The sequence below is a fragment of the Sebastes fasciatus genome, chromosome 10 (assembly GCF_043250625.1).
Source record: "Sebastes fasciatus isolate fSebFas1 chromosome 10, fSebFas1.pri, whole genome shotgun sequence".
Lineage (NCBI taxonomy): Eukaryota > Metazoa > Chordata > Actinopteri > Perciformes > Sebastidae > Sebastes > Sebastes fasciatus.
Window position 1 is genome coordinate 19,077,803 of NC_133804.1, and position 24,071 is coordinate 19,101,873.

The 24,071-nt window shown below is 41.6% G+C and overlaps 1 protein-coding gene across 1 annotated transcript; it reads right to left on the minus strand.

The window, feature by feature from the left end:
- Positions 1-1,418: 1,418 nt before the first annotated feature.
- On the minus strand, positions 1,419-22,780 carry LOC141775391 (neuronal acetylcholine receptor subunit alpha-3-like). The gene is made up of 7 exons (XM_074648718.1): positions 22,328-22,780; positions 6,731-6,870; positions 6,371-6,415; positions 6,178-6,287; positions 5,856-6,063; positions 4,425-5,453; positions 1,419-2,635 (listed from the first exon to the last, which is right to left on the minus strand). The coding sequence occupies exons 1-7, from the start codon at positions 22,614-22,616 to the stop codon at positions 2,507-2,509; spliced, it is 1,950 nt and encodes a 649-aa protein (XP_074504819.1). The 5' UTR covers positions 22,617-22,780; the 3' UTR covers positions 1,419-2,506.
- Between the last annotated feature and the right edge of the window lie 1,291 nt (positions 22,781-24,071).

The following is a 24,071-nucleotide window of genomic DNA, read 5'->3' on the forward strand; positions in this document are numbered from 1 at the left end:
AAAGTGCTTCACAATTACGAGAGATACAAAAAGACAGATTAGTAAAAGAAAACACTCAGGAAAGTAAGATAGTAATAATAACAATAATAAATAACATTTAAAAATACAAATATTTAATTAGAATGAATGGAACCTATTCTTTACTTACATATGGATGCTGCAAGTTTGGTCTTAGTCTAAAATAAATGAATAAAGACCATTCATGTCTCCCATCCTCTGATCCTGTGCTGTCTCTCTTTTTCAGTGACCAGCGGCTACAAACTCAATGAGCTAAACCTAATATGAAATCATGACCACCTGCCCGCTACAAGTGTACTACTGTCACTGTGAGACCCAGCTGCAGAAGTTGGTGGTGAAATGTCTCGCTCAAAGATGTGTTGTGTGTGAGTGACTGAACAATATTCAGTCAGTTCCTCACACACGTTTTCTCAGATGAGTTTCTATTCACAAAGTTTATCACTGCTAGTTGAACTGGTGCTTGCTATTATTATTAACACAGGTCTTTCACAGAGTTTAGCAACAATCACCGAGGCTGTTATGTCATGAGGAAACAGACACCAGAATCATCCATCTGTCACTGACAGATCTTTGGCTCTTGTGCTGTTTGCGAAAACTAACACTTCCAGAAGTGAAAGAAGTCCACAGTGGAAGTCTGTGCAGCAAAATGATGTTCTTTTTGATTATGTTTGAAACTAGAAGTACCGCCTTGCGGTTGTATGCCTCCGCCAACAAGTCAAGTTGCAGTTTGTCCAAAATGTCATCACTTCATCATTTTATCCTGTTAGACATTTGTGTGAAATTGTCATAATTTGCATATGAATTCTTAAGTTAAAAACGTGTTTTTGACGTAACAGTGACCTTTGACCTTTGACCACCAAATTCTAATCGGTTCATCCTTGAGTCCAAGTGGACGTTTGTGCCAAATTCGAAGAAATTTGCTCAAGGCATTGCCGAGATATCACAACAATGGGACGAACGTAAGGTCACAGTGACCTTGACCTTTGACCACTAAAATCAAATTAGTTCATCCTTGATTCCAGGTGGACATTTGTGCCAAATTCTCGTTAAACTCGTTACGCCACATCCAGAGTTCTTTTAACCCAAACCACGATCTGTTGCCTAAACTTAATCAAGTTGTTTCATGTGAAAATGGAAGTTTATTTTGAAAAGACTGTATGCATGTACATGTGGAAATTGACGCATGCGTCACGTGTTGCTGGACATTCTTAGGAAATTGCATCAAAAATTAGGAATACTTTTTCGTAAGATATCATATAAAGCGTTGTATGATACGTTGCACTCTGTTATGGGTGATGGGGGTAATCATCTGTGACAAGTTGACTATATTATAGTGGAAACTGGAGCCCCAGAGGAAACCCTCACAGATAAAAGTGGGAAGTTCACACATAGACTTTGAGTCCAGGACCTTCTTTATTATTAAATAACATGACACAGTTTGGATGTTTATGTCTTTTTACAAGTTTAATCTACATTGTGCAATTCAAAGTGTTTTCTATACATTGTAAGATTGCAGTGAAGTTGTGAATTTATGTGTGATGCGCAACAATTATACTTAGTGTGTGAGCACATGTGGGAAACACGTCATTTGTGTGCAGCTGTAGCCGGCGTCCTTCTCAGAAGCCATGCATAACTCTTGTATTTTTACAAATGTATGTACAGGGAAACACAGAAGTCTGACAACAGAAAAAAAAAAAACATCCTGAAGAAAAAGAGGCAGCCAACAGAGGACCTTCACATCACAACATCATACATATTATTACCAGCTGTCAGTATTTGTCTTTAACTTGGAAATTATAGACAGACATACTGTGCCACGTTTCTCAAAAGTGTTATTTCACCGGCTTACAATGACAAAGTCCTACTGCAAAACTCACGAGGGTATTCAGGTTTCTCAGTGATTTGCATGTTAAGAGGTTCTTCTATTGCAATACTGACTTTAATAATTACCTGACATTGTTAAACATATTGCATAAGACTGTATAATAACAATGACTGAGTGGACATTTTCAGCAAAACACAAAGAATGGAAATGCAGAGAAGAATGGACACAGCTGTGAGGAGATTCACTGAAGGCAGAGGCAGGTCAAAACATGGCACAAGAGAGGAGGAAAACAGAGAAAGGGGAAGAGGAAAGGAGAGCAGACGTGATAATCATGTCAGAAAATAAACAGCGATAAGGAGGAAGAGACTGGATAACAGCATTGCATGCACAACGGAAGGGCAAGGCGAAGATGAGATGGGGAAATCAGTCATGTGAGGAAACAAGACAGCTGAGAGCTAGAAGTGATGGCTGATGATGGAGTCCCAGAGAAGAGCATGAGCGACAGAGAGAGGAGAGACAGAAAAAGGAGAAAGAAGACGGTTCAGTGTTTGATGTGAAAGAGCTGCAGGAGGGATAATTCCCAGAGTAATTCGAGTGGGGTACAGAGACAGACAGAAGTAGACAAAAAGAGAGGGAGAGAGAGACGGGACGAAGACGAGTTTCTCATACTAAGAAGAAGTTGATGACAGGCTGGAGGAAGAGTCCCAGTGTTCCCAGCACACACACTGTCACAAAAACCCAGAGGAAGATCCTGTCAATGACCATGGCGACGTACTTCCAGTCGTCCTGCACCTGAGGAAAGGAAGGAAATTTAGGCGTGTGTTTATAAGTAGAAAAAAATTCAAAGTATCTATGACCAACTCTGTCTCCTACAAAGTTCCCATAAAACTAAACTAAGCATTCTCAATGATGTTTGGAGGGAAACATATTTTTCTCCTGAATTAAGGTCAGGGTTTTTAAAACAGTTTTAAACATGAGATTAAGGTTGTAAATTAAAACAAAAACTACTGGGTTAGGTTTAGTAAAAAAAAACATCAGGGTTTGGCTTACGTAAGTGACTTTTAGTTTCACAGGGGACATGAACAGCAGTCTCCAGGGGACAGACCAGTATTTGTTTGACCCATCAACCCATCTAGAAAGTAAGTCACGAGTTGGGAAACACTCATGAGATAGATGGTTAAGGTTATGATAAGTCGTCGGGCACAAGAGTTTTTGGACGTTTTTGCGTAATTGAGAATGCAGCTAAGTTGTATGGGAACGTAATTTTGAGGAGACAAGGATGCTACGGCACACAAATTCATATGTAATAGCACGTTCTTTCCGAAAATACTCCAAGCAACCTTTTCTTAATAGTAACTCCGAAATGTGATGTGATGTCACTGCATCAAAACTACAGCTATAACGTGTGTGTGTGTGTGTGTGTGTGTGTGTGTGTGTGTGTGTGTGTGTGTGTGTGTGTGTGTGTGTGTGTGTGTCTGTTTGTGTGAGTTTGTATGTTTCTGTGTAAAAGAGGCTGAGAGAACCACCAGTGTTTACTACCATGGCTATCGTCGGAGTGTTTTGTACACTGTGCGTGTGTGTGTGTGTGTGTAGTGTAGTGTTGAGTACTCCTTGATCAGTCAGGTGTGGACAACAGGATCACGGCTGCACTGACCATAATGCCATTATGTCCTATAAAGGAGGCTATTCTGCATGCATCAAAGAAAGATCCCAGCTTTGCTAAGAAAAGATGCAGCTGAAGCAACAAACGTATCAGGGCCATCCAGAGTGTGCAGGAGGCGTCCGCAAAGCCCTCCATCTGCAACACGCAAGCTGCTTAACGCTCCCTTTATAGCACAGCGTAACTGCTTTTCTACACCTTTTATTGAGCAGAGATAACAGACACACAGTATAGCTTTGGTGTGTTCATGTTTATGTGTGTGCCGTGTGGGGACTACATCTGCGCACACCAATCTGGGGACAAAACTTTGGTCCCCACAGGTTGACCATTTATTTTAGGGCATTAGGAGCAGGTTAAGTTTAAGAAAAGGTTTGGGGTTCCTCATCTAAGCCTCTGTGATGGCCTTCTACCTCTGCCATGGTCTGGAGGTTGTGACTTTCCCTCGTCTTGTGCTTGTGTCTCCTCTTGCTGTAGGTCCTGAGTATGGCTATGTTCCAAATCACATACTTTTTCTGTTTACATTTAGTACGTACTGCAGCTGCCCTTTCAAAGTACATACTGTTGCATGCAGTATGCATACAATTGGGACATACTACTTCTTCATAACATTGTGCCTTGACCCTTGATCCTCTTGCTCCCTCTTGCTTTAACCCTCTTGCTCTTGCTAACAGGATATAGTGCCACAGAGATACATATATAAAATATTAATAAGTATTGTTGTTTCAAGATGCAGTCTTCAACGAGAGGAAGAAGGCATTGCCCTCTACTCACTGCGCACTTTATCAGTGTGAAACTAAATCCAGTGTTATACTTCCCAAAATAAATGGGCAACTACACGTACATTTCTGTATCTTGAGGGATACTTTGATCAAGAAATTGTCTAATCATTTCCATACAGACAATTCAAGCTTTCTTTTGTACCTCTTTGGCTTTGTTGCGAGTCCTCATGTTCTCTGCGATGTACTTCACGCTCTCTATGGCCTGTTTGATCTCTGGCGACACCACGGAGAAGGCAACGACAGCGTTGACCGTTGCCGAAGGGGTGTTTATCGGCCTCGGCACCTTGGGCAACTCTGACTCCTGGGGCCCCTGGGTTGGGGGTGCCTGTGAGGGCGGAGGAGGAGGAGGAGGAGGAGGAGGAGGAGGAGGCGGCACCATCGGGGGAGGGACAGGAGTCGGCACCTCCTTGCCTCTGTAGGGGCACCTCCTGTTCTTGTCCCGGTTGACCTCGCCGTACTCCACACAGTTCATGGAGCCACCAGCAGAGGCGGCCCCTCCTCCTCCTCCTCTTTCTCCTGCACCGCCATCCAGCGATGGACACGCTACACCCCCCGTAATACCTCCGACAATTACACTTCCTGTGCCACTTCCTCCTCCTATGCTGTTCTTTCTCTTCTTGTTCCCCCCACCTCCTCCGGTCCCTCCTGTAATGGCAGGTGCGGAGCAGCCCTGGTCGATAGGCCGCCTCATCAGCATCACTCTGGGCAGCACCCCGAGGAACACAGACCTCACCCACTCCGGCATGGTGTGAGTCATGGGGGTGCGGTAGTGGACGTTCAGCACGAAGACGGTGATGACGATGCTGAGCGTAACGAAAATCATGGTGAAGAGGAGGTACTCGCCGATCAGAGGGATGACGAGCGACGTCGAAGGGATGGTCTCGGTGATGACCAGCAGGAACACAGTGAGAGAGAGGAGGACGGAGATGCACAGGGTGACCTTCTCGCCGCAGTCGGACGGGAGGTAGAAGACGAGCACGGTGAGGAAGGAGATGAGGAGGCAGGGGATGATGAGGTTGATGGTGTAGAAGAGAGGCAGGCGGCGGATGTAGAAGGAGTAGGTGATGTCCGGGTAGATCTCCTCGCAGCAGTTGTACTTGATGTCATGCTTGTATCCCGGTGCGTCGATGATCTCCCACTCGCCACTTTCCCAGAAGTCTTTCAGGTTCACCTGATGAAATGTGAAGTGAACGGGAGTTATTTTGAGGAAAATATATATTTAAAAACCAACAGTTTCTGTGTGAAAATGAAAAGCAAGTCAGTTCAAAGAGACAAAAGAAGTAGTTAAAATGTTGCCACTTGTAAATTGTGACAACTCACTAAATGTTTTCTGGCACAAAAGTGAAGGGATCTAATAAAAGTTGTTCCCATTTTGTCTTAAATGTTGTCTTTTTGATGATATGAGCACATTAAAGGGTATTTGTGGCTCCATACTGAAACCTTCCTGCTAATATTTGAATCTCACAAAAATAATAAATATTGCGTTGTAAACATGTCATGTAGAATAAAATTGAACGACTGCTACAGTAGATGTCCAGGATCTCTCCCCGGTGACCCAGAGACTCCCTCTGACCTTTGAGCCGATGAGCACCAGGTCGATCTTGGCCTTGTCGTACGTCCAGGAGCCAAACTTCATGGAGCAGTTCTGGTAGTCAAAGGGGAAGTACGTGATGTCCATGGGGCAGGAGGATTTGAAAATAGCTGGAGGAACCCAGGTGATGGTGCCATCAAACTTCAGCAGAGCTTTGGTCTTGTCCTCCACAAGGAAGTCACCTACAGCACTGTGGGAGATGTAAATGTCATTTCAGTTAAAGGCCATAACACCATTTAACACAAAAGGTCAGAAGATAAAGAGCATAAATAACTTATATTAGCATGTATGGAAAAGAACTTACTTGTTGTACAAAACAATGTCTGGCCTCCAGATTTTGTTGGAAGGAACGCGTATGAACTCGATCCCATCGTACTCGATAGGGGCCCATTTCAGTTTGTAGTCGTTCCAGACCTAAAACACAGACAAAACTTAGCACGAGTATAAAAATAACTAACATCACTAATGACATCACTTAAAGGATAAACGCCACTCACATGTCTCAGCCACAGATTGGTTTCCATAATCTGATTCACCTCATCCTGTCAGGACAAAAAGGGCGAATTAGTCTCAAGACACAAGAGGCCGTGTGTCGCAAACTGCTGTAAAAAAAACAAATTAGACATATATTCCAAATGCGCTGTATGATGTCCAAAGAATGCTCCTAAATCCTGAATAATATCAGCATATTCCATATGTTTTAATCAGAAAATGCTCCATTCGGAATAAGGCCTAATTCAGAATATGTTGTTTACATGACCCGTATCAAATTAATAATATTGTCATATTTGGAATAATAGTGTAAAATGAGTGTGCATGTAAACGTAGTCAGTGAGTTGTTCATTCTCTTCTCTTACCACTTTGACCAGTTGAGATATGGAGACCTCAAACTCCACCGTGACTGGATCCGACACATTCTCCACTGGTCGGATGAACTGGTTGTACCTCCTGAACAACCTCCGAAACAATCTGTCCTCCCCCTTTGATGAAAAACAGCCTTAAAAAACGAAAGAAGAAGAAAACAGTTTAACCCTTCCATAGATGGGTGTTTTCAAACATTCATACATACCTTACCGTCACAACATAGATCAAGTCATATATTCAAATCATATTGGAAAGGGTGTAATATAGTCCCGGGTGGCTAAAGACCCGAGGTATGCATTTAAAGATGTGTCTTTTTCAATGGCGGTCTACGAGATTGGAAGCCAACACAGTATCCAGAACTCTTAATGCCTTCGTAGGGACCCTAAATCAGGCTTTATATCCATGTTTTTGAATGTTTGAGGTCCTCACCGATGGTCAAATGTTGGGAATTGTCACTTTACATTTACTGTATTAACATTTCTGTGTCATAGAGCCCCTTAAGACAATAAGTGCCGGCAAATTTGACTTGATTTCAAGGTCAGCCACTAAAAGCGATCTAACATCTTCCAAAGATACAGAGATGGTTGTTATGTTCTCATATCAAGGGGTGATTTCAGCAAGCCTTTAGAAATGTTTCACTCTTTCAAATGACAGTGAGAAAGTGAGAATGAAGCAAAGAAAGCCACTGAGAGAAAAAGTCACATTGAATCCACATTGTCTCCAGAACAGCTTCAACATGTTCTCACTGTTCTCACTTTGTAGCTACCGCTGACAGCAACACACACACAGTGACAGTGGATATCCTGGGTAGATAATCCTGCATGTCTGGATTCCACTGAGGTTAGCGGGGAAATTGAAAATGTGTTTTAGTTTGATTTAGATGAAATTACCCTTTAATTGTTTAATCTCTTTGCTCTGGATGGAGTGAAGTGGGAGAGATTGAAGTCTGTTTCGAGAGACGTTTCTATGGCCTGTTTACAGAGAGAAGTGAGCCTTTGGGAAATCTCCAAACACAGGATGCTTTAAGTAAAAAAAGGATGGTGTGCTGTTGGCCAGTGTGTCTGAAGAAGTGTGTGTGCAGGTTTTGTAAAGCTGGACTGAAGGTCGTATTGTGGAAAACTGCCACTAGTAACACTGGTGGTACATAACATAGACCCACGCCTGTCCAAGCAGAAAATGTTGCTTCACTTGGGGACAGCACTCTCATCACCAGCACAACCTCAGAAACACAACGTCAGCGGCTTCAATGAGCTCCAAATCCTCTATACAGTATATCATCATAGAATAACATGGAAATGAACACAATCTCTCTTCCTTTAGCTTCCTCTGTGTCTTCCTCCCATCTCTTTAATTCCCTGAACAGCCTACTTTCTCTGTTCCCCTTTTCTTCTGGGTAGCTGGTAAGTTTGTCCTTTTCCAGGTCAACCCTTGAAACATCAGTCCCACTGTACGCCCTTGGATTTCAAACTCCAAAATGTGACACACACATTATTCAACACAGTCCCAAACCACCAAACTTGCACTTACCGAGCTGCGTGAACCATTTTAGAGTTGGAGGATATTTGTGCTTCACCAAAAGGGCAAATAGGTCATAACCCATATGCACACAAATAGCCATATTCAATGAGAAGGTTTGTTTCCTTGGCAACAACTAAATAAAACATGGTCCTTTAATGGGACACTTTCTTTCTGCACAAGTCAGTTAACTCTCGACACCAGAAGCTTGTAAACATGATTCACACAACCTCACTTTGTTTTTTTTTCATGTCAATTTACTCTTCATCATTTTCAAAAATATCATATCTTAATAATTAGTATGTCACGTCTTAATACTGAACCTTGTAGGAGGAACAACAATACTATGTAGGTTACGTACGTACAGATTACATAGATTTGTACCCACAAATTTGCTTTGTAGAGAGTTTTTCAGAGAAAACTAGCTATCTAGCACACAAGTGGCAAAAAACTGATGAAATTATGAATTAGTAACATAAACAGCAATGTTTAATGCAATGGTTCGTATAATATCTTACGAAAAGTTATTCCTCGTTTTTCATGCGTTTTCCGATGAATGTCCAGCAGCATGTGACACGTGTCAATTTTGGTTCTAGTCTTTTCAAAATAAACAACTTGGTTAGGTTTAGGCAACAAAACTACTTAAAGTTTAGGAAAAGATTTTGATTTGGGTTAAAATAACACCCGGAGTTGCGTAACTTATGTAAGGAAGTTACGTGACAAATAAATCAACATTAGGTATACGAAAACCGGTCTCCTGGGCGAAAATCTTGTGATTTTTGACCCACCCATCCGCCCCGACCTCCTCCATATGTGGCGTTTGTCGCTCTTTATTCTTGTTTGTTCACATCACGTGGATTACATATGAATTAATTTTGTGGAATATATACGAATTACAGTACATTACTTAACGTGCATGTCTACCACTGCCATAAGACACTATACCAATTCACATACCTTGAATAAAAATGGTAGGATGGTACTGTAATAAAACATCTTCTTCTTTTTTTTTGAAGAACCCATATGCTGAAACAAATATTTCATATTCAGTGCCGCTACAGCAAAGTCATAAAGTCAGTTTGTCCATTTATTTCCATTGGGAGTACACATAGATGAATATCTTGCAGCCGTCTCAGATTACAGTCTGTCTGGTTTCTCATTTTGGGAGACTTGTTCATTTACTCACAAAATCCGACTTGCCAGGGCCGGGTAAATAAAAATGTGATTGGAGTTTATCCCTTGTTAGTTGATCTGAGGGGCAATCTGAATCTGAAACATGTCAAGCAACGTTACAGAAACATAGTGAACGCACCAATTCAGCTTTTTACATTTTACAGGTTTTAACAACTATTCTAATTTAACCTCACACAGGGGATGAACACAGCTCAGGGGTAGACTCAGCTTACCGAGCTAAAAATTCAAAAACACAACACTTACATAATCACAACATCTGGTGCACATAACACAATGACCAAACAACAAACCCAGATATGACTCCGGACAATATTTAGTCCCACATAAATAAAAAATAATGCTGCAGCAAAAGGAAGAATATGCGATGACCTAATGTATCCCCATATAATAATTACATTGAAATTTGCATCACTCCGTCCCCTAAATATTCCAAGTTCAGATCGAGCACACACAGCCGGCTGCAGACCAGCAGAGGCATGATCTATTCATCAAGTCCACTGAGGTAAATGAAAATCAGGTCGCACAGCTTTTCCCCATCATGTTTATTCCCTCAAACATTTTCCACTGCATAGCTTTCATCAAATCATCAGGATCACCACCCTGATGAAGGCAATGTAGCCAGAACTATTTGGAGTAAAGCAAACGTGATTTGATCTTGCTTTAGTGACGTCTTGTTCTAACAAGCTGAATTATCCTAAGAAGTTAACTAACCTGTCAGATCTTGTTCTCTATAAAGCATTACACTATGATGGCTTCAAAACTCTCCAGAAGTTATCTGAGGTCACTGACGTAGAAGAGTTGAGTCTTAAAGCTTAATGAAAAGGCCTCTCTCTTGAGACGCTTGGATAATTTCAGCTCTTGGTACCTGCCTTTAAAACTGCCCGCTGCTCGCCGATTCGCTGCACTCTCACAAAGTTGTTTAAGCCTCTAATTTGGCGAGGGGAAACCAGGGCAATTATAATCAGTCAATTAATTGGACCTTTTGTTCACTGTTTTCTGTGTTGGCACAGCCACTCCTCTAATTCCCTTCTTTGTTGTGCCACTGACGATCTTAGACTTAATTTAAAGGAAGTTAATTATAACCTTTGCCCTTTCACCTCAGATTATTCTGCACACACACGCCGCTTGCTGCACTAAATGTGGCTTTTAATGTAAGGATTTAATTTGTGTGGCACAGAGAGCATGAACTGTATGGGTTTGCATGTGAAAATAACAGGCAGTGAGCGCGTTAAAGTTAAAATCCAGAGCACATGTAACTCCAACTGATACAGCTGTGGAATCATATTTTCAACATAACATGTTCATAAAGCATTATATTACACTCTATGATGTTTACTTTATAGCAAGGCTAACGTGTCTAACAAAAGTGCACATATTAAGTGACTGTTTTGTTATTTGCCAACAAACAGTTTTTATCTTGACCCTACCCCGGAGCTACAGATATTTGTCCTTGAGCCTCCCTGAGTGACTGGGGGAAATGCATGGCCTTCCATCCACTACAGATAACCATATTTTATTATATTCAGACCAAATCTAGTTAGAAGAAAATAAAAAGCAAAGACTGACCTTTTCCAACCATTACATTTACTATATTATATTTTACAATTAATTGGCCCAAATGTTCCAAGCAAACAAATCCCAAACTGTGCGACTAGGTACCAAAATGCCCAAGAGGCAAATCTATATATCACCAAATCTTACCTCAAAGTCACGGCACAAATGGGAAAAAGACGGAAGAGACCCCAATTTGTCATAACCCGGCTCGTAGGCCATGACAAATACGGACACAGTTGATGATTGTAAATTAAAGATATTTATTGTAATGTATTTATAGATCAAGTAACTATAGATCTGAAACAAAGAAAAGAGGGTAACTTAGTCCAGCCAATGCAACGAGCAAACAGCATGTAGAAAGTGAGAGTTATCACCAAAACAAAACAGCTTATTTCTTCATCACTCAAGCTGTGTGTGCACATGGATGCATGACGGCCACCCGTCCTACCACACAAAGTAAATACACACATCACAGCACACACATAGCCAACATTAGCGACATGTGCATATTACATATGACCATTTCCCCAAATAAAATGTAACATACACACCAGTGACCAGAATAATCAGTTGGAACAGCATCCATAAAAATAAAATTACAACTGATGACTTTTTAAATAGTATTTTTTAGAATATAATAGACCTTGAGGGTTCCCCTTGTGGTGACAAGAACGAACGCACACCACGTAGCCAACGTGCACTCGGGGTATGAGAGTCTGAAACTAGGGACTGTGAAGAATATGAGCCCGGACATGACACACCCATGTGTGTATTGTGGTTGTCCACTGGGAGCACATCTCCGTACTGCTGATCAGTCAGCAGCACCCACTACATCCACTTCTTCCGGCAACGATGCATTTGCCAAGGTAATGTTACGCAGGCTGTAAAGTTCAAGTTGTATGACCCTCCCCTATTGCCAAAATATAAAAAGACATAAGACAAAAACATAAAAACTCATTAGTCACAGGTATTTGGTCATAAACCCAAGTATTGGACAAATTTGACCTGATGAAAAGCTAAATGAAAAGTTAAGGAATCACCAAAGTTGTAACAATTCATCCTAAAGGGGACATGAATGTCCTGCCAATCCATCCAATAGTTGTCGAAACATCTCACTCGAAACCACAAAACCTCATGGTGGTTCAAGTCAGAGTATCACCAAAGTCATTAGGATGCATCATCTGGGGATCATGAATGTCCGTACAAAGTTTCATATCAATCCATCTCAAAGTTGTTGAAATATTTCAATCAGGGGCGCCTGGTTAGCTCAGTTGGTAGAGCGGGCGCCCATATAACAAGGCTCAGTCCTAACCGCAGTGGAAAACCATCAATGATGTCAGCCTGACAGTCGTATTGCGTTTTACCAGACGTGCACTCTTTCCTTTATCCCTTGCCTTTGTGATGCTTTAACAAAGTGGTGAGGCTTTGTTCTGAAGCGGATGAAGCCAAGTCAAGCAGTCACGCATTTCACCCTTAAATAACCACATTGATTTAGAATTAGCAAGCCAAACAGTGAGTCTGTCCCCGTCTCTCGTGGCTACAGGAGCCCAAGAAAGAGCCGTGGCCTGTGGGGGGCTCTTTGATCAGGCATGTGCTTTAACAGGATGAGCCTGGGAGCGGGTGGTGGACACTCTGAAGGAACTAATTACCCTCCAATAATACACTGCTGACAGGGTGTGTGAGTGCATGGGAAAAGAGATACAAAGCGGGAGAGAGAAACAGCGGAGAGAAGAGATAAGAGGAGAAAAGTGACAGCATATGGAAGCAGAGAGAAGCTAGATGGCGTGTCTTGGCTCTCCGGGGTTTTTGATGGCCTGACTGTGACATGCTGAGTGACGCACAATAGGCTCCGCAGTGATTACTGCATGTGCTGTGACCGTCCCATTAAGCTCATGGTGCATGTTTGAACCTATGTGTGCCTTCACGTGTGAGGACTCGCCTATATACTGTATAGAAATGTAACTGTGTGCCTCTGTGTGTACGCACATGTTCCTATTGATGTACAGTATGTCCACTCACCTTTGATGTGACTCACTGTGAACATCATCCTTTCACTGATGCATGAAATTCAATGGCTCCTTGCCTCCGTGCTTTCATCTGACAAGATATGTGAGTGTCGAGGTCAGATTCTCTGCATTCGTTAAAAGATATTGTGAGTAAAGTCACGCTTTTATATATAAAAAAATGGGCATTTCTCCAAATGTAAATATGTTCGAATGGGACAACAGCATATTAAGTAGCCTAATCCCATAATATGTTTACTCTAAACACTTATAACAAAACTTATGCAAAATTCTGATAAAAAGCTACATAACATCAGCCCAATAATGGCCCTACTTGATAGGCATGGGGAGCTGGGAAAGAAAAAGAAAAAAAAATATTGTGTTGTTACTGGCATAACACTTCCTTCACATTCACTCTTATGTTGTTGACAGCAAAGGGACTTTCATCCCCTTTAACTCAAGATCAAAAGATATTAGCATGCTATAGCATTGAGACGGAGTGAACACAGCCATCAACACAAACCCCTTGAAATTTCCCTAAAAAAGAAAATAGATAGAACAACAACAAATTCTGATGCTGTTTTTGTCATTTGAAATCATCCAGTGAGTAATTCTGTAATCCATTGCAAGTCAGATAGTTCCGGGTCAGTATTCACGACTTCTAATCCATCTAAATAACCATCTTTAAATTAACAACTAAAGAATCATGTGGAGAAATATTTCTGAAAATCGAATTTAAGACATTTTAAGGATCCGTGGAAAGAGACGGGAGGAGTAGACTAGTACCGCATTCTCGCAAAGACTATCAAGCACAAATCACCTGAATGAAAATAGAAGCTGCAACGTTGTTACAGCATGTTTCACAACACAAACACTGCACAAAACACTAATTTAAGTAAAGATTATGAAAAGGTAATTCACTGTGTGCGCCGCAATGTTGCTGTGACGTCACGTGTGTATGTCGGCGAACTCAGGCTAGATACTTTTCCATCAGAGTATTGCAGCAGCATTAATCCACTGCAGTGATGAGTGAGGTGAGCAGATAGACAGCCCACCAGGCAAACAGGTAGATGGGAGGGAAAGAGAAGTGGGAGCTTCTTAAGGAGATAAAACTCAATACTCCATTCTACAGAAAAGGTGAATGACAGATTCAATAATGTGTTTCCATGTGACCGATTTCTCAGTTTACACTGCTGGGATTACCACATGTTTAATTATAAAAGTAGCTACAGATTGTCACATTTGTGGGGGTTCCTTTTGCAACAGGAGCTAAAAATGTAACAGCAGCACGGCTGCGACACTCAGTTTGGGAGCTGAGTCTGTATCTGGAGTGGGAGGTTGTGGTGGTTGTCACAGCGCAGCAGTCGCAGCTGCAGGTAATTCAGTAATTCAGTAATCCTGCTGCCTGTTGATCACGCTTGCCAGCAGCACTGACTGATTGATTTTTAAAACCTCTGTGTTTCTGTGGCCCAAGTCCACATATCAAATGTTGTATATCATTTGCCCTCATTTCAAACCTTTTTGAAAAAAAACGTCTTTGCTACAATGAAAGTCTAAAATGTTAATATTCTCCTGGATGACCGATTTGACTGTTATCCGGCCATTAAATGGACGTTATCAGTCGCTATAAGCAGCATAAATGTGCGTCATTAGGGGCCTAACACGTTGTAAAAGTGAAAGTGAAACTTAAAAGCAACACGTTCTAACACATTGTAAAACTGAACGCAATGTTACGTTATAATCACAAAAAAAATTGCTTCTTTAGATTTAGGCAACAAAACCACTTCGTTAAATTTAGAGGAAAACATTGTGTTTTGGCTTAAAATAACTATGTCCCAAAAGTGAAAGTGAAACTTAATGCTGTTTATACTAAAGCGCCTGACTTCCACTTCTGCTCCTGCCAAAATTGCTATGGCCGCTAGAGGTCGCTGTCTTCTTCTTTTATACGTTCTTTTGCTGATCTACCATGTGAATAGATGATAAAACCTTACTAGTGGGTGTAGCAGGGCCCTACTGACCCACATATATGGGGCTTATAACCATCGATAATGCCTATTTAATGGCCTGATAACAGTCTAATCGTCTGTGGATGTGCAAGCAACGCTTCTATAAACTATTCAATCAAGGAACCAGAAAAAAAAATAGAAAGTAGCTTTCAGACCAATTCAGGGAAGATGACCAGCTGCCCAACGGTAATGAGTTGTAATAAAATTAACCAGTTAATCTTCTAAATCCGACCCTCACCTACAGCCTCCAGCACTGAGTAGTGGGAAAGCAATGAGATAATGGACACAGTGGATCAAATGACTTGTAGTTATTCACACAGTGAGGCACGGTGAAGAGCTGAGGTAGCAGAAGCTTCTCAGTGTCGAGTCACTCAAGATGATAATGAAGATGACCAACAGCGTCCTCCCTCTTGGGTAGACTCAGGACATGCTGGAGAGATTACATGTCCCACACTGACCTGAAAAATGTTCAGGATCCATCAAGAGGAAGGAAATTCTTAAAGAAAGGATACTGGGCAGCACTATACTCCCTGACCCCAGCGTGGGTAAGTGAATGTAAAATGGCTGGATGGATCAATGAAGGGCTTACACTGATGTACTACTGATGGATTCTGAGCAGGAAGCTATGACATTTAAACAAGAGACCCTGGAACATCCTGTCTTTTTTCTTGTAGCAAATTGAATGAATGATCATTATTCACGATCATGGTTGAGCAGTTTGTTGGAACCTTTGATGAATACAGGAGGGCAATCCGTGTGGGCTTCACCGCTCAGCAAGTGGGCAACATGGCAAAGCCTGACCTGGTGATAGGCGTGGATGATGCGCTAATTTCAGGTCTTAAGAATACTTTCAACACCGCGGAGATCAAGCTCAAACTGAATGAAGACTTCTACAAGACGACAACAGACAACCAAAACACTGAGACCACCATCACTCTTGAAAACGGCAACTTTGTGCAAAAACAGACATGGGATGGAAAGACAACGACAGCTGAAACACAAGATTCAGGCCATTGTTGTAGTATGAACCTACAGCATGTGAAGGAGGCTTAACTCCTGTCTGTTAATTGACCATCAAAGTTATTAAGCCTGGACTTCTGTACTAGTACCAAGACAGCAAACACACTAAAGGCTCTGTTTCGACTGCAGGAACTTTACCCCAGAATTAAGAACCTTTTGAGGAACTCATTGCGTTTCGACCACAGGGACCAGGGTCTAAATTAAGGTCCAGGGACATTTTCCGGGGCCTTTTTACCCCCCAAAAAGACCGTGGTCGGAGGGTAGAACTTTCTGAAAGTACATAAAATTTCGGGGTGGAGTTTGCAGGGATGACTGTCGCTGATTAGTGAAACACACACAGCACTGCTGCTACAACGGCTTCAACTTGTGTACCACTTCATTCATAAACAAGGAAGTACTCTAGGAATGATTTAGGAACATTTTAGAATGAGGGGAGAGCATTTCTCTTTGTTTGATAATATTAAAAGTAAAGTTGGGCTTTGATGTTGGCTTTCCGACTCATCAAGAGACGGCACGGCGGTGCTGTGAATAAGAGAAAAAATATATTTTTTGATTGTTTCATGGTGGTTACGTTCTAAAACACAAATAAATAAACATTCAACAGATGATTTACTGTGGAGACAAACGCTCTTAGTTTAATTTTTCTCCTCTGCATTTCATTCATTACATCCAACGTGCATCAGTAAATACCATGCAGCAGTAAATGTCGTCACAATGAGACAAGACCTATTGTTTATTAACGTGTTTTTTAGATGAAACGGGCGGACACATGGAACTGCAGGCTGCAGTGTGTTTACGCCTGCAACCACCAGCAGCCCTCATCCCTTGTCATGCTGCTTTTTCATACGTCAGCGGACTAATTTGCCTAATCTTCACAGGTCTTTACACCACGGTGGAAACGCAGTCAACAATGTGCTGAAGGAACCTTTTCCAGGAGTTTCTTGGTGGAAATCTGGGTTAAGCTACTGACAATTATGCCAGTAAGGAATATGACATATTTTGAAGTCTTAATTTATGTAATAATAACTTGGGGTATTTAGGTCCTGCAATAAATAATGCCATGACCTGTGATAGCCTGCGTCATGCGTTATCAGCTTGACAGACACAAAGTGCTCATTGGCAAACACATGGATTAAAAACAACAAATAAAGTGGTAAAAGTAAAGTAAAGTCAAATCTGAGGTCAGTCAAAAGGAAATGTGAACAGGTAAGGAGGTGAAGAAATATCCCCGTCCTCCATCTGAGGCATCTGTCGACTTCCTCAACATCATATCCATCTTCCTACTCCTCAGCCTCTCTGCCTCCGTCCTAAAGCGTGACTCAGTTCCTTGCCAGCACTGAAGAACCAGGATGTCCCAGAGGAATCAGGCAGCAGGGCTGTCTGGAGGAGGATGACTGTGTATGCGTGTGAAAGAGAGTGAAAGTGTGTGTGGTGTTGGTTGGAGGGGAATCTGATGGTTTAAGCCAATCCATAGGGGGGTAGAATAAGTCCTCAGCTCGCCTGTGGTGGTTCCACCGTGTGTGCGGGAGGTGGTGGGGTATTCGGTTGCAATAATCACACAACAATCGCGTTAAGAGGATCCTCAAGCCACTGCACAGTCCTTAAGCCACACGCACGGTAACACACACATGCACACTGATCGCCTGTCAAGACTTTAATGCAACTATATTGCTTCTGGGAGAGAAACCAGAGAGCTGCTCTGTAGTTCAAGCTCAGAGGAGCATTTAAGTCGGGCAGAGGAGCAAAATATGCTTGATGATGCTGCGATGCAAGCAGACAACTCCATACAAGCAGATAAAGGCCACAGGGATTTAATATAAGTCATTTGAATGCTGGTGAAAGAAAAAACGTTTGATTGTTAGCCACACTAACTTAGTTGTGAAGACTGTTTTCTTCATTAGGAGTATTTTTTGAATTATTAGCACTGCATTGCACTTGCTGCTCTCTTAGGCAGAACTTGTTTAAAAGGGCAGATCCTCTTTACACTGTCAACACGCAGCTGCAGCCTATTAAAAAGCACTGTACAGTGAGATAAAGGGTCAAGCCTGAAACATAATGCGGATCAGATATAATGCAGGCATGGATGGACAATTCTCTCAGCTATTTCTGCTGGAGATGATGCAGGCTGCTGGGGGAGTGCATCATGCAATTTCACTCATTTTAATCACTCAACCTCAAACCTTATGGAAACTATTCTGTCCTGTAATATGCTGATGTGCACTACAATCTATCACGCGGGCTGTGACTTTATTTTGTATCCAACTAACAGCCCTATGCTGTACAGATCTCTCACTTCTTACCTCCAAGCTGCGCCACCCAGATTCAACTAAAACACCCCAATCCCATGGTCTGCAGGATCAGCTTTTCCTCTGTTAGCGGCATAAATCACCGATCCTTGATGGCATGAGACAATACCTTCTGTAGCCCGCTAATCGGACCCCCACTGGGAGTGTGTGTGTGTGTGTGTCAATGTGTGTTTTTCCGTCACTTATCTGCACGCACAGCCCCTGTACAAAATCATACAAAAGCCCACACAGCCAATTGAGGGATTGCGGGGAGGATGGAAGAGAGGAGAGGTGGAGGACAGAGTGGGGGATAGACGAAGGTGAGGGCAAAATCCTTTTATTTTTCTGGAGCTTTTCTCTCCAAATAGCAAGGTCAACCACCTCTAACAAACAAGGACACAGTAGATTTCCTTTCACTTGAGCATAATCTGTTCTACTGTGGAGAGTATTGACTCTGTCATCTCTTCACGGCAGCGCTTTCTTGCTCCTTTTGAAATTCGCCCGGTTCAAGGGCGACGCGACAAAGCAGCCGGCTGCAGCAAATCTCTCCAGCTGAAGAGAGTGACAGAGAGTGAAAGAGTCCATCCCACGTGTCAGACGGAGACACATCCCTTCCCCTCGACTCTGAGTCTGCATTAGGTTACAGGATGTGTGAAGCCAGATCTCTCACATGTCGACTGGAGCTTGACAACACGAAGGCACTCAGTGCCGCTCCCACGGGGGGACTCCGGGTACCACACCTGGGACAAACTCGCTGCTGCACTCGGGGCTTTAAAATAAAACAGTAGTTTCCTAAAGCATGGTAGTGATTGAACCTATAGCCAGAATAATTACTCCTCCCACAGTTTGTTCAATGCATAGTGTGTCAAAAATGGGTCAAACCGAAGAAGACTTTTAGTATGAGCGATACCCAACCAAGAGGAGAGTCATATACAGTATACCAGCCTGAAAAGGGAAAACAACCTGAATCTGACTTTTTGACATCTGTCTTACAATATAAAAAATGATAATGCCATTGAAATTAATCATCTAATTTTAAAGCAAGAAACCTCTGTTAGTCTGTTTGTATGTATGTCCTTCATCCAATCTACATCTCACATCCAATCTACATCTCACTTGGCGGGTGTATTGCTGGGGATCCAAGGACGTGCAGTGTCAATGTTGGTGCAACGTGGACATGCTGCGACACGTTCAGTACTAAAATAAACTTTGAATAAACAAGTGAACAGTGCTCTGTGCAGCAGGGCTTCATACTGCTGTTCTCGACAACACTGCAAGCAGGCAGCTACCTCCGGGCCTGAAAAGTGAAGCCAATGCGGAAGTGCCTTAAACTTGCATTCTTTCTAACAGCCAGCAGGGGGCGACTCCTCTGGTTGCAAAAAGAAGTCTGATGGTATAGAAGTCTCTCAGAAAATGAGCCTACTTGTCAGTAAACATTGTAAACATGAGTTTATGGTCTTTATTGCTAGTTTCAAGTCTTCTTCAATACAGCATGATGTTCATTTAGTAAATTATGGTTCCACTTAGATTCAAATAGACCATAAAGCAGGGTATGCTTTAGGGCGTGGCTACCTTGTGATTGACAAGTCGCTACCACAGTGTTGTTAATTATAACCTTTTTGGTCGTATTCAGTGTTCAGTTGTACTTAGCTCCACCCTCTTGTGTCACTTCTGGTTGCAAAAAAAAACAAGATAGTGACAGCCAAAAACCAAAATGCCAAACTCGATGCTTCTAAACGGTACTCCACAAACCAATGGATGACATCTCGATGACTACTGTACGTCCTTATATACAGTCTATGGCTGCAAGCAGCACTTCCAGGGGGCGAGCAACCGTCCCGTTGCCACAAGCTCCAAACGAGCACGCTCCCTGACAACGCTGTGAGCAGGAATACCAGAGCCAAGCAATCCACCCGTTCCAAATGGGCATGCACACGGACGGCCACGCCCCGAACAGGCACTGCAATAGTTTCTGAAAAAACGGCTTAAGAGAAAGCCAGCTGGTGAGATAGCTGAGGCCAGTCTTAGCTAAAGCTAAAGCCCAACCCTGTTTTTTTCCCATCTGTAATTGAAAAATATACAGTAGATCTAATGAACGAACAATACAGTTTGTTACTCCACATAACAGCTACTTAAATGAGGCGGTTATGTTGAAGAACAAAACCCCAGATAAACTTCTGACAATAATAACTATCTTAGCATAGAGTAAGCATAACGTATCTGCCATCTCAGCTTTTGACTCTAGTAGAATTCATACAATATTAAGCTACCTTTAAATTACATATTTAAGTGTGTTAAACTGTAGATTGATTTATTGAATTCAGGCAGACAGCAACACAGTTTAATTCCTGTGAGCTATGGATGATAAATAATCAAATTAAGTTTATTTTCAAGATTAACCAAAGGCAGACAAAACAATCTGCCTAAAAGGCCTATAATGAAGGCATTACAACCTTTCTATCTGTCACACAGTTTGCCGGACAGTCTGAAAATGTTTCTTCAGTGCTTCTGTCTTTACTGCTCTCTGCCTTTGTGGGGCAGTATAGAAACTCAAAATTCAGCAACAGAAATCCACAGAAAATGACTGACAGGTGTTAAGGCGCAAAACAGCAACGAGCACTTAGAACAAAGACGCTGCCAAAAAATACATTACCACTTTAAAACGAGTTATATTTTATCATCCACTTAGATAGATACCCATTATGCTCCCATCAGTGAAGAAGCTCTCCCAGGAAACCTGCATCTGTGTACTCTTTATGGATGTGGATGAGATGAAATTCAGGATTAAAATAACTGTTCAGTTATATATGAACGCAGCATTAAAGCATTTATATATTCCTTGTTCTGCTTTGGGTCCCCTGGGAGCCACTCAGGGACCCCACTTCAAAATGTGCTGTTTTAAAGCACACAGGAGACTGGCAGCCCTACATGAACCAGAGACTGGAGAAAATATTAAATATGTGGAGGGGATTTTGGAAAGAAGAGGGAAAAAAAGAAATAAGAAAAACAACCTGACAGAGTAATCCAGCCGTGACTTAATGTCACAAACTGCAGACGTTAAATCAAAACACAAGGGAAATGAGAGCACTTAAATTATTGCTGTAGCATCAGGATCTATAGGTGCTACTGTCCTTCCTACTGGAATGCCCTTAAGCAAGACACTGAACCCCTACAGCTCCATGGCATCCATCCTACCTAACTAAACCCTGACCTCTGACCTCTGGGAGCCCACATCCCTCCACATCTGGAGGATCCAGGCATGAAATCAACACCGACAGTCACTGAGCTGACATGTCATCCATGCGTTGGCTCGTTTTGTGTGCATGGATGGCTGCTTCTCAGTATAGCTCCGGGGCATGAGGTATAGCAGCTATAATGAGACATGTCACCATCACAGATCATCATCTCCAAAGTAAACTGAGCCCCTCCCCTGCAACATAACAGTGACTCTACAAGTTTAGAATTAGAATTTAGAATTAGAATTTAGAATTTAGAATGTAGGATATTATAATTCACAGGTGTGTGCAGTTTTGTTATCAGGTGAGCACAAATACTCAGAAAGGAAGAAAGCAATGTTGTCTCCATCCTTCTAGAGGATTTGGATGGAGCAGCAAGCAGAAACAGGACGCACACATTAAAATGGGGGGTGGCTCTTGATATTCTGCGAGTTGTGCGCTCCTGAGCGTTCAAAGACTGAATAATTAAGAAAGTGTGTTGAACATTTTGTACATTTTTGCATTTGTACATCACACTCACGTTTCGTTTTATATCTATGTTATCCCATTTGGTTCATAATTTCAGTCGATTGTTTTGTTTTCAAGGATCTTTTACCCAGAGAAGCACAGGGGAGGTAACTGGTGTTGGGTTAGGGGGCTAAAGATAACTTAAAAGTAATGTATTGAGTAACATTCACATGAGTCCTAAATAATGTGATGGTATTCCTAAAGTAATGAGTATAAAGCTACTTTTTTTTTTTTTTAGCGAGCCCATGCAGCACCGACTCACTCTCTTACCTTGCGCTGCGAGGAGGAGCACCAGCAGGAGGACGTTTGTCAGTTTCCCGGAGAAATTCATCGATGCGACGCTTTCTGCAGATAAAAAAATGATGATGCTGATGATTGAAGTCTTGTCAGTAACCCACCACAGACGTCTGTGTGAAGCCTTTAAGATTCGAGCAACATTTTCCTTTGCGCTCCGGAGCGTGGAGAGGTTGGACTCGCGGTGCGCTCTTCTCTCCAGACATGAACAACACAACTTCTGCACCTCCCTCCTCCTCCTCCTCCTCCTCCTCTCTCCACCCATCCATCCACTCACCCAAGGGCCAAACCTAGCGACCTGACTCACTGTGACTCACAGGTGAGAAGTTTGGAATAATGAAATGGCTTTCAAATATGGCTAAAAAAAAACATTTAACATTTTATTCTCATATTCAGATTTTGCACTCCTGTTTCCTTAAATAATTACATGTTTTTACTGGATTTTTACTTGTCTTTTTTTTGTATATTATTTTTATTGACAAGTTTTAATGACAACACATACATCAAACAAAAATAAAAAAATCATATTATTATTATTTTTACTTGGCTGATAAAGTTTAAAATATTCTTGAAAAATAAATAATAATATAAATAAAAACTATATGATCCAATCACAGTTGAATAATGTAGAAATGTGTGTAAATTTGGCAACATTTCTCTGAAACCTCCCTCCTTCCACTCACCCATTCACCCAAGGGCCAAACCTAGCGACCTGACTCACTGTGACTCACAGGTGAGAAGTTTGGAATAATGAAATGGCTTTCAAATATGGCTAAAAAAAAAACATTTAACATTTTATTCTCATATTCAGATTTTGCACTCCTGTTTCCTTAAATAATTACATGTTTTACTGTATTTTTACTTATCTGATAAAATTTAAAATATTCTTAAAAAATAAATGATATTATAAAAACAGTTGAATAATGTAGAAATGTGTATAAATTTGGCAACATTTCTCTAAAAAAAAAAAAGAAAGTTGAACAAAAATATCTCAGACCCGAAGAATTATCCTCACATCTACTCAATACAGCTCTAGAGAAAGATGCAGCACACACACAATATGATCACATATTTTCACTGCTGAGCTGTAAATGACCTATTTAGTCACTTAATTGATTTTGTACGCATAACAATGCTCAGGCAGCTTAAAGCATTAGCTGCTCTATAATAGAGTCTTGAGGGCTGCAGAGTCTGCCCGATTCAAGTAATGGAAAGCTATTAATGCATATAGCAGCACCACGTGGAAACTGCACTTGTCGAGCATGCAAGTCCAGACTGACTGCTACTATCATCCTTGGAAGGGAAAAATGCAGCAGTAATGGGTTTTAAATGTCATACAATGAAGCAAACATATGCATGAATTTACTCTCACCAAGATATTTTTTAATCTGTCTGAGCTATGCTTTGAGTTTGGGGAGTAAAATATCATTAAAAACACTTCAACTCCTAGGATTCATCTTTTGTAAAAAATCAGTCAAATATGCACAGTAGTGAGGCAAGAAATGACAGAATGGATAGACATAGCTTTCCAGTTGATTTGCCTTTTTAATATTTCATGAAACTGTGTGGGTCACATGTGTGCCTGCATGTATGGAACACATTCACCTACATGAGTGTATGCGTGTGCACACATGTTTTAGTATTCAGCAGCATAAGATATATTTGTATCTAACCTACTCTGCCACATATTCACTCATCTTGACCCACTTACCTGCAAGGC